The following is an 18,938-nucleotide window of genomic DNA, read 5'->3' as shown; positions in this document are numbered from 1 at the left end:
GGCCTGTTTCTATGAAGAACCTTGACTAACAACTGCTCCATCCAACAACAGCAGAACACACATTCTTCTCAAGCTCACGTGGAACGCTCGCCACGACAGGCCCCATTCCGGGCCAGAAAACATATCTTAACAAATTTTACAAAACAGCGATCACACAAAATATGCTCTCAGCCCACAACGGAATTCAACTAGAAATCAGGAACACCAAGATGGTTGAAAAATGCTCAAATATTTTTAGATTAAACAAGATACTTCTAAATAACAAATGGGTCAAGGAGGAAACCTCAAAAGAAACAAAATATTTGAACTAAATGGGAATGAAAATACAGCTTATCAAAATTTGTGGGATGCAAGAAAAGCAATGTTTAGAGGGAAATTTATAGCACTGAATATGTATATTAGGAAAGAAGAAATATCTAAAATTAATAATCTAAGTTTTCACCTTAGGAAAGTAGAAAAAGACCAATTAAGGGGCTGGCCCCATGGCTGAGTGGTTAAGTTCGCGCACTCCACTTCGGTGGCCCAGGGTTTTGCCGGTTTGGATCCTGGGCGCAGACGTGGCACCACTCATCAAGCCACGCTGAGGGGGCGTCCCACATGCACAACTAGAGGCACTCACAACTAGAACATACAACTATGTACTGGGGGAGGCTTTGGGGAGAAGAAAAAAAAAAACAGAAGATTGGCAACAGATGTTAGCTCAGGTGCCAATCTTCTAAAAAAAGAAGACCAATTAAGTTGAAAACAAGCAAAAGAAAAAAAATTAGAGCAAAAACTAATGAAACTGAAAACAGGAAAACAATAAAAAAAATCAGCAAAATCAAAGGTTGGTTTTCCTGAAAAGACCAATATTGATAAACCTGTAGTCTGGTTAACCAAGAAATAAAAAAGAGAGAATACGAATTACAAATATCATAAATAAAAGAGGCCATCACTACTAACCCCATGGACGTTAAAATAAAAGGTTAGTAAAGGGTTACTGTGAACAACACGATGCCCACAAATTTGATAACTTAGGTGAAATGGATCAATTCCTTGAAAGACACATACTACCAAAACTCACACAAGGAGAAATAGATAATCTGAATAGGCCTATATCTGTCAAAGAAATTGAATCAATAATGAATAACCCTCCAAAACAGAAAGCACCAGGCCCAGAGGAGTTTATCGGTGAATTCTACCAAACATTTAAGGAAGAAACCACACCTATTCTCTACAGTCTCTTCTAGAAGGCAGAAGCAGGGGGAACACTTCCTAACTCATTCCACGAGGCCAGCATTACCCTGACACCACAGCCAGACAAAGACATTACAAGAAACGAAAACTATGGACAAATATCTCTCATGAGCATAGATGCAAAAATCCCCAACAAGCACTAGCAGATTGAATCCAACAATGTAGAACAAAGAAAGGTATCCTGTGACCAAGTGGGTTTATTCCAGGTATGCAAGGTGGGTTCAGTACTCTAAAAGCAATTAATGCAATCCATCACATCAACAGGCTAAAGAGGAAAAATCACATGATCCTATCGACAGATGCAGAAAACATATGTGACAAAATCCAACACCCTTTCATAAAAACTCTCAATAAGTTAGGAATAAAGGGGAACTTCCTCAACTTGAGTAAGAACACCTATCTTAAAAATCTGACAGCTGGGGCAAGCCCTGTGGCTGAGTGGTTAAATTTGTGCTCTGCTTCGGCGGCCCAGGGTTTCGCTGGTTCAGATCCTGGGTGCGGACATGGCACCGCTCACCAGGCCACACTGAGGTGGTGTCCCACATACCACAACTAGAAGGACCCGCAACTAAAATATACAACTATGTACTGGGGGTATTTGGGGAAATATAAGGAAAAATAAAATCGTTAAAAAAAAAACCCCCAAAACAACCTGACAGCTAACGTCATATTTAATGGTGAGAAACTCAAAGCTTTACTACTAAGATCAGGAAAAAGGTAAGAATGCCCCTCTTACCACACATATTCGACAATGTACTGGAAGTCCTACTTGATACAGTAAAAGAAGAAAAGGAAATAAAAAGTATATACATTGGGACAGAAAAAATAAAACTGTCTTTGTTTGCAGATGACATGATTGTCGATGTAGAAAATCCCAGAGAATCCACAAAAAACCTCCTGGAATTAATAAGCAATTACCGTCAGGCACCACATAATGACATTTCGGTCAACGATGGACCGCATATTCAATGACAATCCCATAAGATCAGTACCATTTAGCCTACGTGTGTAGTAGGCTGTATCATCTGGGTTTGTGTAAGTTCACTCTATGATGTTTGCTCAATGACAAAATCACCTAACGATGCACTTCTCAGAACGTATCCCCAGTGTTAAGTGACGTATGGCTGTATAACAAGGTTGGAAGATACAAGGCTAACACACAAAAGTCAACTGTCTTCATATACACCAGCAATAAACAAGTAGAATTTGAAATTAAAAACACAGGAGCATTTATACTTGCACCAAAAAAAGAGAGAAATATTTAGGTATAAATCCAACAAAATGTGTGTAAGATTTTTATGAGAAAACTACAAAGTTCTGATGAAAGAAATAAAAGATCTAAATAAACAGGCAGACATGCCACATTCAATACTGTGAAGATATCAGTTCTTCTCAACTTGATCTGCCAGGAAGCCATTTTGTGGATATCGACAAACAGATTCTAAAGTTTATATGGAGAGGCAAAAGAGGCAACGATATTCATGGAAAAGAACAAAGTTGGAGAACTCACAGTACCCTATTTCAAGACTTACTAAAAAGCTACAATAATCAATACAGCATGGTATTGATGAAAGGATACATAGATCAATAGAACACAACAGAGAGTCCAGAAACAGACCCACACAGATAGAGACAATTGGCTTTGATGAAAGAGCAAAGAGGATAGAATGGAGAAAACAAAGTCTATTCAACAAATGGTGCTGGAACAACTGGATGACGATACAAAAAAAAAGGAATCTAGACACAGACCACAGACCTTGCAGCTTTCACAAAAATTAACTCAAACTCATAGGCTGAAATGTAAAACATGAAAGTACAAAACTCCTTACAGAAACAGGAGAAAATCTACGTGACCCTGGGTTTGGCAATGAGTTTTCAGATACATCAAAAGCACAATTCATGTAAGAAAAAAATAAGTTGGACTTTATTAAAATTTAAAATTTCTGTTCTGCAAAAGACACTGTTAAGAGAACAAAATTTAAAAAAAGAAAGAGAAAAGAAAGACAAGTCAGGGAGAAAGACTGAGAGAAAATATCTGCCCCCAAAAAAGAAAAAAGTGCTGTACCTGTCACCCGCCCTACCTCATCCTTGGACCCTGCAGGCAACATATCTTCCTTTGGCCCCTAGTTTTGGAAAAACTCATGTTCCTGACCCATGTTTAGTTTTTTCCCACTGTTTCTGTTTCATACATTTAACTTGTAAAACAGACTATGATATTATTATTACATAATGAACTAAAACAAAAAAACCACTTGTATCCAAAATACACTATGAACACTTAAAACTCAACAATAAGAAAATAAGTAACCCAATTAAAAGATAGGCCAAACATCTCCAAACGGATGAGCAAAATCAACAAACCCTTGGCTAGATGGACTAAGAAAAAAAGAGAGAAGACTCAAATTAGTAAAAACAGAAACGAAAGTGGGGACATTAATACCAATTCCACAAAAATAGAAAAGATTATAAAAGAGTACTTGGAACAACTGTACATCAAAAAATTAGATAACCTAGATGAAACGGACAAATTCCGAGAAACACAAAAACTACCAAGACTAAATCACAAAGAAACAGAAAATCTGAACAGACCTACAACTATTAAAGTGACAATCAGTAATCAAAGACTCCTGATGGCTTCACTGGTGAATTCTACCAAACATTTAATGAACTAATATCAATCACTCCCATACCTTTCCAAAAAACTGAAGCAGAGGAAACACTTCCCAACTCATTCTTTGAGGCCAGCATTATGCTGACACCAAAGCCAGACAAAGACACTACAAGAAAAGAGGATGACAGACCAATATGCCTTATAAACACTGATGCAAAAATCCTCATCAAAATTCCAGCAAACTGAATTTAGCAGCGTATTAAAAGAATTATGCACCATGACCAAGTGGGATTTACTCCTGGAATCCATGGATGGTTCAACATAGAAAAAAAATTGATCAGGGGCCAGCCCCGTGGCCAAGTGGTTAAGTTTGTGCGCTCTGCTTCAGTGGCCCGGGGTTTCACTGGTTTGGATCCTGGCTGTGGACCCAGCACTGCTCATCAAGCCATGCTGAGGTGGCGTCCCACATGCCACAACTAGAAGGACCCACAACTGAAACATAAAACAATGTACTGGGGAGCTTTGGGGAGAAGGAAAAATAAAAACAATAAAATCTTTAAAAAAAAAAAAGTATAAACCATACAGGAAAAAAAAATTGATCAATGTAATATGCCACATCAACAAAACAAAGGGGAAAACCCACATGATCATCTTAATCGATGAAGAAAAAGCATTTGACAAAATTCAACACACTTTCATGATAAAAGACTTCACAAAATAGGAATAGAAGGAAACCACCTCAACAAAAAGCTGTATCTGAAAAGCCCACAGCAAACCTAGCACTCGCTGAAAGACTGAAGCCTCTTCCTCTAAGATCAGGAACAAGGCAAGGATGCCAACTCTCACCACTTCTATTCAACACAGTACTGGAAGTTCTAGCCAGAGCAATTAGGCAAGAAAAAGAAAGAAAAGGCCTCTGAAATGGAAAGAAAGAAGTAAAATCATCCCTGTTTGCAGATGATATGATCTCATATGTAGAAAACCCTAAAGACGCCACAAAAAAGCTGTTGGATCTAATAAACAAATTTAGCAAAGTAGCAGGATACAAAGTCAACATACAAAAATCAGCTACATTTCAGAGGAGTGATGTCAGCATCATGGCGGAGTGAGCTCTTCCCTTAGACTCTCCCCACTAAGATACAATGAAAAGACATTCATACACTAACAGAGAACATTCACACAACACAAAAGATGTCTGAGACACACACAGAGCCATACGTCTTAAGGTGCAGGTGCTGAATCCACCGGAGGAAGTGGAAGGAGCCAGCTCTCTAGGAGAGCAGACAGCGAGGGCAGAGTGAGAACGCCCCCAGGATTGTGCAGGCAAAAAAGAGCAACACCCCCCTCCCCCCCACCGGCACTCCCCTCAGCTGGTTGGCCACAGCACCTGCACATAGGATAGAAAAGCAGTAGCTGAGAGCGAATGACCTGGGGTCACAGAGGGCTCAGAATACATAGCTCTTGACCCCCTACCCAGTGGCAGCAGGTGGAATCTGCAACCAGATCACTATGAGGAGGCACAAATCCACACCATCCAACAGTATGAAAAAAATATTAATACTCCACACAAGAAGGAAAATGACAAGCACCCAGAAATCAATCCTGAAGGCACAGAAATTTATAATCTAAATGACAGAGAATTCAAAATAGCTATCATAAAAAAACTCAAGGAGTTACAAGAAAATATAGTTCAATGAAATCAGCAACTTCTTCACAAAAGAGATTGAAACTATGAAGAAAAACCAATCAGAAATGTTGGAGATTAAAAACCAAATGGATGAGATAAAAACAATCTGGACTCCCTGAACGACAGAGCTGATATTATGGAGAAGACAATCAGCTGTCTGGAGGACAGAAATATAGAAATGCTTCAGATGGAGGAGGAGAGAGAACTAAGACTAAAAAGAAATGAGGAAAGTCTCTGACAAATATCCGACTCAATTAGGAAATGCAACATAAGGATTATAGGTACTCCAGAGAGAGAAGAGAAGGAGAAGGGAGCAGAAAGTTTGTTCAAAGAAGTAACATCGGAGAACTTCCCAAACCTGGGTAAGGAACTGGAAATACAAGTAAAAGAGGCGAACAGAACTCCTAATAATACCAATGTAAAAAGACCTTCTCCAAGGCATATAGTAGTAAAGCTGGCAAAAGTCAATGACAAAGAAATAAAATAAAGGGCAGCAAGGCAGAAGAAAATAACCTATAAAGGAACCCTTATCAGGTTGTCAGTGGATTTCTCAGCAGAAACCTTACAGCCCGGGAGAGAGTGGAAAGATATATTCAAAATTCTGAAAGACAAAAACTTTAAGCCAAGAATACTCTACCCCATGAAAATATCCTTCAAATATGATGGAGAAATAAAAACTTTCCCAGATACACAAAAGCTAAGGGAGTTCAACATCACAAGACCCTCCATTCATGAAATGATCAAGAAGGCCCTCATACCTGAAAAGAAAAAAAAGAAAGGGGTTACAAAGCCTTGAGACAGGAGATAAATAGGCAGACAAAATCAGGGAACTGCAGCTCTCTATCAGAACAGGTTAGCAAACAATTATAACATTAAAGATAAAGGAAAGGAAAATATCAAATTTTGTCATTTTAACCACAAACTCACAACACAAGATGGAATAAGTTGTGACAATAATAACTTAGGAGGGGAAGAGGAAAGGGATGGAATTATCTTAGTCTAAGGAAATAAGAGGCTATCAGAAAACGGACTGCGTCATCTACGAGATTTTCTATACAAACATCACAGCAACCACTAAACAAATCATCAGAACAGAGACACAAATGATAAATAAAGACAAACTAAGAAAACCATCATAGAGAACTACCAAACTGAACAAGGAGTCAGAAATACATGGGATGAGAAACAAGAGAAATGCAGAAGAACCAGAAAACAGGCGATAAAATGGCAGCAGTAAGCCCTCATATATCAATAATGATTCTAAATGTAAACGGATTGAATTCTCCAATCAAAAGACACCAAGTGGTGGGATGGATTTTAAAACAAGACCCAACAATATGCTGCCTCCAGGAAACACATCTCAGCTCTAAAGACAAACACAGGCTCAGAGTGAAGGGTGAGAAGACAATACGCCAAGCTAATGGCCAACAAAAGAAAGCAGGTGTTGTCATACTTCTATCAGACAAAGTAGACCTCAAGATAAAAAAGACAACTAGAGACAAAGAGGGGCAGGATATAATGATAAAAGGCACACTCCACCAAGAAGACATAACACTTATGTATGCACCCGACACAGGAGCACCAATATACATAAAGCGAGTATTAACAAACCTAAAAGGAGATATTAACGACAACACAGTAATAGTAGGGGACCTTAACATCCCACTCACATCAATGGATAGATCATCCAGACAAAAAGTCAACAAGGAAATAGTGGATTTAAACAAAAACTAGAAAAACTGTATGATTTCACTCATGTGTGGAAGATAAGCTAACACATGGATAAAGAGAGAGTTTGGTGGTGACCAGAGGGGAAGGGGGCTGGGGGATAGGCACAGGGGTGAAGGGGAGCACTTATATGGTGGCTGACAAATAATAACGTACAACCGAAATTTCACAATGTTATAAACTATTATGACCTCAATAAAAAAAAAGGGAAGACAGGCAACTATAAAAAAAAATCAGTTGCATTTCTACACACAAATCATGAACCATCTGAAAAGGAAATTACAAAAACAATTCCATTTACAACAGCATCAAAAAGAATAAAACACTTGGGATGTAACCAAGAAGGTGAAATACTTACACAATAAAAACTACAAAACATTTCAGAAAGAAATTTTTTTTCCCCCTTTTTCTCCCCAAAGCCCCTCTGTACATAGCTGCATAGTCTTCATTGTGGGTCCTTCTAGTTGTGGTATGTGGGACGCTGCCTCAGCGTGGTTTGATGAGCAGTGCCATGTCTGCGCCCAGGATTCGAACCAACGAAACACTGGGCCGCCTGCAGCGGAGTGTGCAAACTTAACCACTCGGCCACGGGGCCAGCCCCTCGGAAAGAAATTAAAGACGACATAATTAAATGGAAGTACATCCTGTGTTCATGGATTTTGGAAGGCTTTAATATTGTTAAAAGTGTCAATATTGGAAAACAGTATGGAGATTTCTCAAAAAGTTAAAAATAGAAATACCCTATGACCCAGCCATCCCACTACTGGGTATCTATCCTAAGAACCTGAAATCAGCAATTCCAAGAGCCCCATGCACCCCTATGTTCATCACAGCATTATTTACAATAGCCAAGACGTGGAACCAACCTAAGTGCCCAGCAGCTGATGATTGGATAAAGAAGATATGGTATATATACACAATGGAATACTATTCAGCCATAAAAAAGGACAAAATCATCCCATTCGCATCAACATGGATGGACCTTGAGGGTATTATGTTGAGTGAAATAAGCCAAACAGAGAAAGACGAACTCTATATGACTCCACTCATAGGTGGAAGTTAAACATGTAGACAAAGAGAACTGATCGGTGGTTACCAGGGGAAAGGAGGGCGTGGGGGGAGGGCACAAAGGGTGAAGTGGTGTACCCACAACACGACTAACCATAATGTACAACTGAAATCTCACAACGTTGTAGACTATCATAATCTTAATAAAAAAAAAAAGTGTCAGTATTATCCAAAGCAATTTACAGATTCAATGCAATCCCCAACAAAATCCCAATGATGTTTTTTTGCAGAAACAGAAAAACCTACCTAAAATTCACATAGAAGCCTAAGGCACCCAGAATAGCCAAAACAATTCTGAAAAAGAAGAGCAAAACTGGAGGACTGACACTCGATTTTGAAACTTACTACAAAGCTACAGCAATCAAGTGTGGTAATGGCATAAAGACGGACAGACGGACCAACGGAACAGAATAGCGAGCCCAGAAACAAACCCTCACACATATGGTCAATGATTTTTGACAAGGGTGCCAAGACCATTCAATGGGGAAAGAAAGTCTTTTCAACAAATGGTGTTGGGAAAACTGGACATCCACATGCAAAAGAACGAAGTTGGACCCAACTTCATTCAAGTCTGTGTACATTTAACACCATATATAAAAATTAACTCAAAATGGATCGAAGACCTAAATGTAAGAGTTAAAACAATAAAATTCTTAGAAGAAAACACAGTACTAAAGCTTCACGACACTGAACTTGGCAGCAATTTCTTGGATACGAGACCAAAGGCACAGGTAACAAAAGAAAAACAAATAGACAGTGGACTTTCTGAAACTTAAAAATTTGTATATCAAAAGGCACCATGCACAGAGTAAAAAAGTCAACCCACAGAATGGGAGAAAATATTTGCCAATCATATTTCTGATGAGATTGATATCCGGAATATACAGAGGAGAACTAAAGCTCAACAACAAAAAACCAAACAACTCAATTCAAAAATGGGCAAAGGACCTGAATAGACATTTCTCCACAGAAGATATATGAACGCCCAATAAGCCATGAAAAGATGCTCAACATCACTAATCATGAGGAAAATGAAAATCAAAACTACAATGAGATACCCTCTCACACCCATTAGGATGGCTACTAGCAAAAAGCAGAAAACAAGTGAAGATGCAAAGAAATTGGAACCTGTGTACACTGTTGATAGGAATGGAAAATGGGGCAGCCACAATGGAAAACAGTATGCAAGTTCCTCAAAAAGTTAAACATAGAATTACCATATGAACCAGCAATCTCGCTTCTGAGTAGACAGACAAAAAAGCAAAAGCAGGGTCTCAAAAAGATATTTGCACACCCATGTTCACAGCGGCATTATTCACATTAGCTAAAACGTGGAAGCAACCCAAGTGTCCATCAATGAATGAATGGATAAACGAAATGTAGTATATCCACACAATGGAATAATATTCACCCTTAAAAAGGAAGGAAATTCTGCAAGATGCTACAACGTGGATGAACGTTGAGGACATTGTGCTAAGTGAAATAAGCCAGTCACAAAAAGACAAATACAGTATAATTCCACTCATATGAAGCGCTTAGAGTAGTCAAAATCATAGAGACAGAAAGCGGAATGGTGGCTGCCAAGGCTGGGGGCTGAGGGGCGAGGGGGGCAGCGGGAGTTATTGTTTAACAGGTACAGAGCTTCAGATTTACAAGAGTTATGGGGATGGATGGTGGTGACGGAGCCTGACAACGTGAATGTATTTAACGCCACTGACGTTTACATTTGAAAACAGTTAAGATGGTAAATTTTTTGTTACATGTATTTTAACTCAATATAAAAAAGAGAAAAAAAAAGAAGAAATGAGCTCTCAAGCCACAACAAGACAGAGAGGAACCTTATACGGATACCGCTAAGTGAAAGAAGCCCACCAGAAAAGGCTTCACACTCTATTCCATGGTTTCCATGTACGCCAACTCTGTGACACCCTAGAAAAGGCAAAACCATAGAAACAGTGTAAAGATCAGGGGTTGCCAGGGGTTAGGACGCAAGGGATGAAGAGGCAGACGGAGCACAGGGCTTGCAGGGCAACCCACCTCCTCTGTAGGATACTGCCACGGTGGGTACACGAGATGACGCATTTGTCAAAATCCAACTACATGACAGTGAGACAGTGACCGTCAATGTAAACTGTGGACTTAGTTACCAACACTCTATCAATATTGGCTCCTCACCTGTCAGGAATGAACCACACTAACCGGAGGTCACGCAAGATGTTAGCAGCAGGGGAAAATGTGGGGGACGGGGGAGAGACGCTCTGTACTATCTGCTAAATTTTTCTGTCCAACTAAAACTTTCCCAAGAAACAATCTATTAATTAAAAAATAATCAGTGGAAGGTGGGCAGTGGGCAGAAATACAGATGAAACAGGAATAGCAGAATACCGATGAACGTGGAAGCTGACAGGGACATGGGGAGCTATTATACTTTTCTGCTTAATTTGTATGTGTTCAAGATTTTCCACAATAAAATGGTTTTACAACTCTAGATTGATTCTAGATTACGTGTACAAGGAATCAAGGAACAGGAGGAAAACAAGTATTTTTGAAGCAAGTCCTCAAGGGGCACACTGTGGAAGGTGCCATCACACCGGACAGAGCGTGAACGAGCTGGCTCCACCTGGAAGGTTCGGAGCCCAGCAAGCAAGGTGGGCGACGGCACGGCAGGGGAGTGACAGAGATACTCGACATGGAAGGATGTTCACCCTCACTGGGCACAGAAAGGCCAATGACAGACTCTGATGGAAGTGCCCCAGGTTTTACAACGTCAAGACACCCCGAGTTGGAGTGGGCTCAGGGATGGAGCGCTGCGCCCTGTGAGAATGCCGTCAGCACCGGCTGTCCAGAGGGCAAACCTCTGAGCCCTGGCACCTGAGGCCACTGGCCCAGCTGCTCTGCTACAGGGAATCTGTCCCAAAACAAAGGGATTGGGTAAAGATAATGGACTGAATAAGCATGGTAGAGCCCCTGCGACATAAAGTCCCTAAAAAATGACCCAAAGATTCCGTCACTGATGAACAGGTTCATGACAGCCCTGCCCTGGGAACCATCAAGAGAGCGGACCTTCTGGGGAAGACATCAAAGAGAGACAGCAGCTGGTGACCAGGGATCCGGGAAGGGCCCGGGCGGGCCGTGGAGACCAAGCCAGGGTGCCTCTCTCCCTTCCCCTCTCCCCGTGCCACTCACCTAATCCTCCGCATCGCCCTCCACTCCCAGCCAGTGCCCCTCACACTCCGGGAACAAGGAGCAGAGGTGCAGGGCACCCTTTCTGCCCGCGCAGCATCTGTCCCCTTGCTCTCTGCCCCATCCTGGGCGGCGGAGCCCAGCCCTGCACCTCCTCAGGGCCCAGCTCGCTCTTCCCTGGCCCTCAGGCTCTTCCTCTCCACCTGGTCCCACCTGCAGCACAGACACCTGCTCGCTTATCTCCACCTTAGAAACAAAACTCTCCCTTGAGCCATGTTCCCCTTTGGCTACCATCCGGTTTCCCGACTCCCTTCACGGCTAAACCTCTTAAGCAAAGTGCCTCGTCCCTGGTCCTCCCTCCCATGCCCCCCTCACCCACTCGAGACGCAGCTCCCTTCCCACTGCTCCAAGGAGACCGCTGTCACCAGTGATCCCCTGTGGCCAAGTCCAGCCACCTCTTCTCCATTCTGATGAGAAAGGAGCAGCCCTCCTTTCTGCAACAGCCCTTTCCCCTCGTGGCTCCTGTGAGTCCACGCTCCACACTTTCAGTCTCCTTTCCTGGAGCCTCTTCAGCGGCACCTCTACCAACACTGCCCGCTCCCAGGCTGGGCGCCGGCCCTTCTCTAGCTACACAGTTTCTCCAGGAAACTCCATCCGATTCCATGGCTTTAAACATCTCCGACCTCCCCAGACACTGCAGACACACAGATGCAGCTTTAAGAGGTCGGGGGCTGGCTCTGTGGCATCAGCATCTAAGGAGAATCTCAAACTCGATTCCTCTCAAAATTTTACTGTTGTATGAGTTCCAAAAATATCACTAAGTATTTCCAAAAAGGAAGAAACATACGGATACAATAAATAGTGGTAAATAAAGTAACGCATAAAACGTGTACTTACATCCAATCATGGCTGTTTGATGGGGAAAATAAGAATATGTAACTAAGATCAGACAGTCTCGAGCTGCGGAGTGGAGGGTAAGGAGCTGGGAGTGTAGGATACGGGAAGCGATCACCTCTGAGCACTTACAGAAAGGCTGAAACGGCTGTTTCAGAAGCTGAAAGACATCCACCAGAAGAATAGAAAAATAACAAGAAAGCCTAACAAGTTAGCAATTAAATAAAATGCAGGCCCAAATTCCAACTTATCAATAATCACAATTGTAAATGGATTAAATGACTCTATAGGGGCCGCCCCGTGGTTGAGTGGTTGCGTTCACGCGCTCTGCTTCGGCGGCCCACGGTTTCACCAGTTTGAATCCTGGGCACAGACATGGCACTGCTCGTCAGGCCATGCTGAGGTGGCGTTCCACATGCCACAACTGGAAGGACCCACAACTAAATACACAACTATGTACTGGGGGGCTTTGGGAGAAAAAGGAAAAAAAAGGTTACTCTATAAAAAGATGAAGGCTCTCAGATTGAGTTAAAACATAGGTATAAAATAAAGGGATATAATAAGGTTGAAAATAAGGAGATGAAGAAATAAGACTTTAAAAGGGACAAAAAGGGGTTTTCTGTGTTGATAACAGTCAGAAGCACTTATGCACCTAACAACCTGGTCTTGAGACATAAAGCAAAACTGGACAGACACACCTGAGGAAAGGGGCACCTCCAGGATCACAGGGAGACCCACCTTCCCTCTCTTAGAAGTCCACAGTCAGGTGATACGGAAGTTAGGAAACAGATCTGCTGACAAACACAAGTAAGCTACATCCAGCCTCAGCTGAGGGACAACGTAAGCAGCTAGTGGGGAGGATGCCTTCTCCTCAAACCACAACCAAACAGCCACCACAATGGACTGTGTGCGAAGCCACAACGAAAGCACTAAAGATTCCAGAAAGCAGATATCTATGTGACCATATTACTGGACCTTAAGGCAATAAAATTAAAAAATAATTACAAAAACTTGGCTCCCCTCCCCCAATCCATCCACTTTAAAACTGTCCACACCCTTCTAACTCTCTCAGGTTAAAGAGGGAATCCAGACTGTTTTATCTAGAAATGAACAGCAATGAGAGCAGCACGAGGCAAATCCATGGCCTGGGGGCACAGGGGCAGAAGAAGGGACAGGTGTCAGCATATGGCAGCTGTACACGAAGAAGCTGAGCGCTTCCCTCCAGGAGCCAGAACAACGACGCAATAAAACCGAAGACAGTGGAAAGCGGGGAGGATTCACGAGGCAGAAGCAACAACGTAGACCTGATCAACGGAGTCAGGGCTGGTCGCTTGGAAAGACCTGGAATGGGGACAAACCTCGGGGAGTGTGACCAAGAAGAACAGATAAAGGTACCAAACAGTACTATTGGGAATAAGAAACTACAAAAACAGCTTTAATGTGACAGGAAAACACAGCGGACAACTCTGACCAGGATACCGGTGGTCCTCAGCTGGAGCTGTCCTTCTCCCAGGATGCATCTGGAAACGCACAGCATGAGTTTTGTTTCTTGTTTTGGGTTGTGCTAATGGTTGTTGCCCTGGGGTCCAGGAGGTCCTGAACAGCCTGGCACACAGAGTCATTTCCTACCTGAAGTGTTGCTTATATCCCAGAAGACAAGCATTGATCCAGATTAAATGAACGACGTGGTAGGGAAATGTTTTCCCCGTACATGTATATAAGAGGCAAAAGATACTATCCTCAACACGTAAATAAGATCTAGAAACTAATGTTTACAAAGACTAAACAGTAAAACGGGGAAAAGCAGAAGTATAGCCAACAAACACATAAAAAAATATATCTAACCTATTTGTATGGGTACAAAGATACACACACGAAAGCACAGAAAATAGTCTAAGAGATTACGCACCAAATTTTACTAGCAACAAAGAATAAAGGTTGGGAGGCGGAGCCAGCCCTGATGGCCTAGTGGTGAAGTTTGGCACGCTTCTCTTCAGGGGCCCGGGTTCAGTTCTGGGCGAGGAACCACACCACTCACCCGTCAGCAGCCAGGCTGGGGCAGCGGCTCACGTCGAAGAACGAGGACCTACGACTGGAATGTACACTTACCGGGGCTTTGGGGAGGGAAGAAAACAACACCAGGAGGGGGGTGAGGGATGGGAATTGTCACTTCTTAGTGTATATATTTCTGTACCGTTTTAGCTATTTCATCTTGCTGAGGAAGATTCGCCCTGAGCTAACATCTGTGCCAATCTTGCTCTTGTTGTATGTGGGCTGCTGCCACAGCATTGCCGCCAAAGACGGGTGTAGCCTGTGCCCAGGAACCAAACCCGGGCCACGGAAGCGTAGCACACTGAACTTAACCACCAGGCCATGGGGCTGGCCCCTATACTGTTTTAACTTTTACAAAAGAGAATGTATCCTACTTGAACAGATGCTTAAAATTTTACACAAATTACTATTAAAGTTCAAAATATTTAACTTCAAGGATACTCATTAAAGCATGAATGGAAAGAACCTCTCCATGACTTTAAGAGTCACCTATAACTTTCCTAATAGTTTACTATGTTATTTTATTTTACATTCAGGTCCAAGCTCACCTGGAATTTACGTTTGTGTGAGGGATGCAACAGAAGCTGCCTTTCCCCATTCAGGTGGAAAACCAACCATCCAGGCACCATTCACTGAGCAGTTCTGGCCTTCCCAGCTGACCTGAACTGCCTCCTTTCCCACCGGCTGAACCCCCACAGCCACAGATGCCCCTCGAGTGCCCTGGAGCCAGTGGGGTAAGCTCTCCAACCTGGGTTCCCTGTCCACGAGGAATGGCTACTAGCAGAGCCTGCTCCCAAGACGGCAGGGCGTATGCTGCACACACAAGTGCTTGGGGGCTGTCGGCCACATAGCAAGAAACCCCTGATGAGGAGCAGGTAGCGGGGGAGGCCCGCGGCTCCAGTACTGACCTCGGCTGGGGGGCAGCAGGCTGCTCAGGTAGGGGAAGCTCACTCTCCTCAGCTCGTCCAGCTTCTCCTGCAGCTTGCGCACCTGGCTGTCGGAGCGGCTGACCCTCTGCCGCAGGGTCTTCAGCTCGCCGTTCTTCTTCTCCACCTGCTCCCGCAGGCAGCACACCTGGCTCTTGTTCTGCCGGGAGGAGAAGCAGTAGGAGTGCAGCGAGTCGATGAGTTTGCAGGCCCCGGACGCGGACAGGATGACCTCGTTGATGGACATGGGGCTTGCGTCACTGTGCTCGCTCTGCACAGCTTCCGCGGCTGGCTTCGGGGTGACGTCGGTCGGAGGGGCAGAGGGGCTCTGGGAGGGCTTCTGAGGCGTCACCGTGAGTGATGAGCTCGGGGGGCTCTGGGCCAAGCCCTTGTCCAGCCCCAGGCTGGTCCCGCTGCAGCTGGGCTCCACGTCTCTCTTCAGCCTCTTTCGGTCAACAGGCTCTCGGGGGACAGACGGCCTCTCTCGAGTGTGCTTGGAGGAGAAACTGTAAGAATGAAGTGAGCCAATAAATTTGCATGCCCCAGATCCTGGGGGGGTAAAGTCATCCACGGAAATGCCACTCTTATCTACCAGGCCCGCGGCGGGGGAGGTGGTGGTCTTGTCGCTAGCATCTACAGCAGATGCGTTTGCTTCTGCCTGGCTGCCTGTCACTGTGGCTGCCACACCGTCTCCTGCAGTCCCTTCCAGAGACTGCTGCGCCCGCTCCTGACTGGCGGCTTCCTGGGCAGCCCTGGGCGCGCTCTCCCCCTGCAGAGCGGCTCGCTTCAACTTGCGGGACTCTGGCTTGGCCATGAGGTTTCCACTTGAGGACGACGACGAACCCGCAGCAGCCACCTTCCCGCCTGCTTCACCTGTACGTCGCCTCAGGCCCCCCGAGGCCTTTCTGGTGTCCCTTCTCCTGGTGCGGCCATGGCCTCCAGCCCCCCTCTTCTCAGTCAGGTGAAAGATGGAGGGCACGGCCGTGGGCTTGAGCAGGCGGTGTTGATCCTCCAGCCTTTTGGAGAAGCTATCTTTGGTGAAATGCTCGCTACAGAGGAAAGAATACTTGGTCGGGGTCCAGTTATCCCTCTGAACAGCTTTTAACCACTGGATCAGACGTTTTGAGTCCTTGAGGGGAAATCTGCAGGACAAATGACAAAGTAATCAAAAACAATCAAACGTCTCCCCCAAAAATGATCAACTATAAAAGCAAAACAAGTGTTTCTGCAAACACCCACACCTGTATTTAACATTTAGTAAAGATTTAAGGAATACCTCTTACTTGCAATTTATCACTAGAACAGAAAGGTGAAAGAGCCATTGTCTACCCTTAAGGAGCTTACCGTCTACAGAGAAGGCAGGAGAGCGAGGCTCTCCTCCCAGGCTGTGCTAAGTGCCCTGCAGGGAGACACATGCTGGGGCACACAGCACAGCACGGCATCAGGACAACAGGAAAGGCTGCAGGAAGCCCTGCAAACAGTTCCTAGAAGCTCACAGCTGACCAACCCTCCTGCTGTGCCTGGGATGCAGGACCTGGATGCCGAAACCGGGAGGGTTGGCTGCCCTATTCCTAAGCAAGGCCAGATGTCGCCAGCAGAGCATCCTAGACACGCGGCACCGAGCCTGGCCCCAGCTGTGGCTCAAGGAGATGAGGAGAGCAGACTCCAGAGCTGCAGCTGTGCTCTCCTACTGCCCTTCCACTACCACAAGTCAAACTGCTCCCTTCAGAAAGAAGCCAGTCCCTGGAGGATAGTGAACCAGATAGTGAGCATTTCTTCTCAGTAAGGCAGCAAGATCTCTATTGAGAAAACCGACTGAGGGGCTGGCCCCGTGGCTGAGTGGTTAAGTTCGCGCGCTCGGCTGCAGGCGGCCCAGTGTTTCGTTAGTTCGAATCCTGGGCGCGGACATGGCACTGCTCGTCAGACCACGCTGAGGCAGCGTCCCACATGCCACAACTAGAAGGACCCTCAACGAGGAATACACATCTACGTACTGCGGGGCTTTGGGGAGAAAAGGGGAAAAAATAAAATCGAAAAGAAAACTGACTGAACTGTGCACATGGGGCGGGGGGGGGGGGGGTCGTTCCAGAGGGCTCTCTGCTCCACCAAAAGTCATCTAACCCACCTGAGGCCGCTGAAGACCAGGGTGGATATTAACTCCTCAGAAGTTCTAAGCAACATGACCTTCTAAACTTGCAATGCTTTGTGAGCCCATTTCCCAAAGACCCCCTCCCCCAATTTGCCCGTCCTCTGCCCCCACATTAGACCAATACCAAAGCCAAGAGAGGCCCTGTCTACATAGCTTTGTCTCATTTTGGAAAACAGTAACAAAACTTCTGGGACACAGGCTCTGAAAGAAACTGTCAAGAAAGCACGGTGGCTGACCTCTGAAATAATCTAACATTACCAGGTCTTTCGCTAGATTGTAACAACTTAAGAACAAACCATTGTAACTTTCAATGAGACTATAAATAACCAGTGTCAGTCAGGTCTTTAAAACTTAAATAACACACTGCACCATAAAACGGAAGTATCTGCGACGAGGTTTTTAAAGTCGCCCCTTTAGTTCACTGTTCTGGGACCTCCAGTGTGGAAGTCCGCAGAAAAGGACTCGCTGAAATAGCTAAATTCCAGGAGCCCTCACGAAAGGAGTCAGGCCAGGCCAGGCGGAGGGCAAACCCCTCGGCCTGCGGTGGGCCAGCTTCCGCGGGAGCCCAGGAAGAAGTGGGAAGGGGCCCCTTCCACGAGCGCGCAGGGTCAGCCTCGCCTGAGGAGGGGGCCGGCCCCGCTCCCCGGAGAATGCTGTCGGAGCGCGTCTCCAGGACTCACCTCCACGCGCAGAGCCACTTCTCCCCGGGGCTGCCAGGACCCTTCTAGTAACAGAGCGTCTGGAGCGCGTGTTAAGGATACAAGTTGCCTTTGCTCGGCCACATTCCTGATCGCAGAGATCAAGGCAGGCTCCCCCGCGATCAAAAGAGCAGAAAAGTCACAGCAGATGCAAGAGGACAACTGACCTAAGGAAGAGCTTTTCCAGAATACACTGTTTCTGGAAATTGGCGGCGCCAACCCGAATCAATGGGGCGCAGGGTGGCCGCGGAGTGGGGGTGAGAGGGTGGTGGAGGCCGTAAGGTGGCCTCCAAGTGGGCGGACGGGTGGCCTTAGGGTGGGCGCCTGGTGGCTGGAGGGTGGCCGTGGGGTGGCCGCGGTGGCCCGAGGCGCCCGGCCCAGAGACGGCGGCGCGGGCCAAGGTCACACAGCTCCCGGCGCTGACTCACTAGCGGGACCGGCCCGAAGGCCCGGCGCACAAAGTGCACCACCGCGCCTCGGGCCGGGCCGCGCGGCCTCAGTTTCCCCGCGGGGCCGGGCCGGGCCGGGCCGGGCCGGGCGGGGGCGTGGCCGCCGGGCCGCGCGGGCGGCGGGCCGGGAGGGGCCGGTTACCTGTGGAAGGAGACGGCACGTTTCTCCCCCTTGCCCTGCCGGTTGGAGCAGTTCGCGGCCGCGCAGCAGATCACCATCTCGGGCCTCCGGCCGCCGCGCCACCGCCAAGCTCCGG

The 18,938-nt window shown here is 45.6% G+C and overlaps 1 protein-coding gene across 2 annotated transcripts in view; it reads right to left on the bottom strand.

Annotated features, from left to right (window-relative positions):
• Positions 1-18,938, bottom strand: part of THAP4 (THAP domain containing 4) — a 45,337-nt gene that overhangs the window by 25,787 nt on the left and 612 nt on the right. Inside the window, exons 1-2 of one of the 2 annotated variants that reach the window (XM_046643123.1) lie at positions 18,824-18,932; positions 15,368-16,527 (exon numbers count right to left, since the gene is read on the bottom strand). In XM_046643123.1, coding sequence (XP_046499079.1) covers positions 15,368-16,527; positions 18,824-18,900 — 1,237 coding nt within the window. In that variant the 5' untranslated portion in view covers positions 18,901-18,932. Of the gene's footprint in view, positions 1-15,367; positions 16,528-18,823; positions 18,933-18,938 lie in introns of those variants that run through there. The other variant, XM_046643124.1, reaches the window with a different exon arrangement.

Source organism: Equus quagga, chromosome 17, assembly GCF_021613505.1.
Source record: "Equus quagga isolate Etosha38 chromosome 17, UCLA_HA_Equagga_1.0, whole genome shotgun sequence".
NCBI classification, from domain to species: domain Eukaryota; kingdom Metazoa; phylum Chordata; class Mammalia; order Perissodactyla; family Equidae; genus Equus; species Equus quagga.
This window is presented reverse-complemented; position numbering and strand designations above follow the sequence as displayed.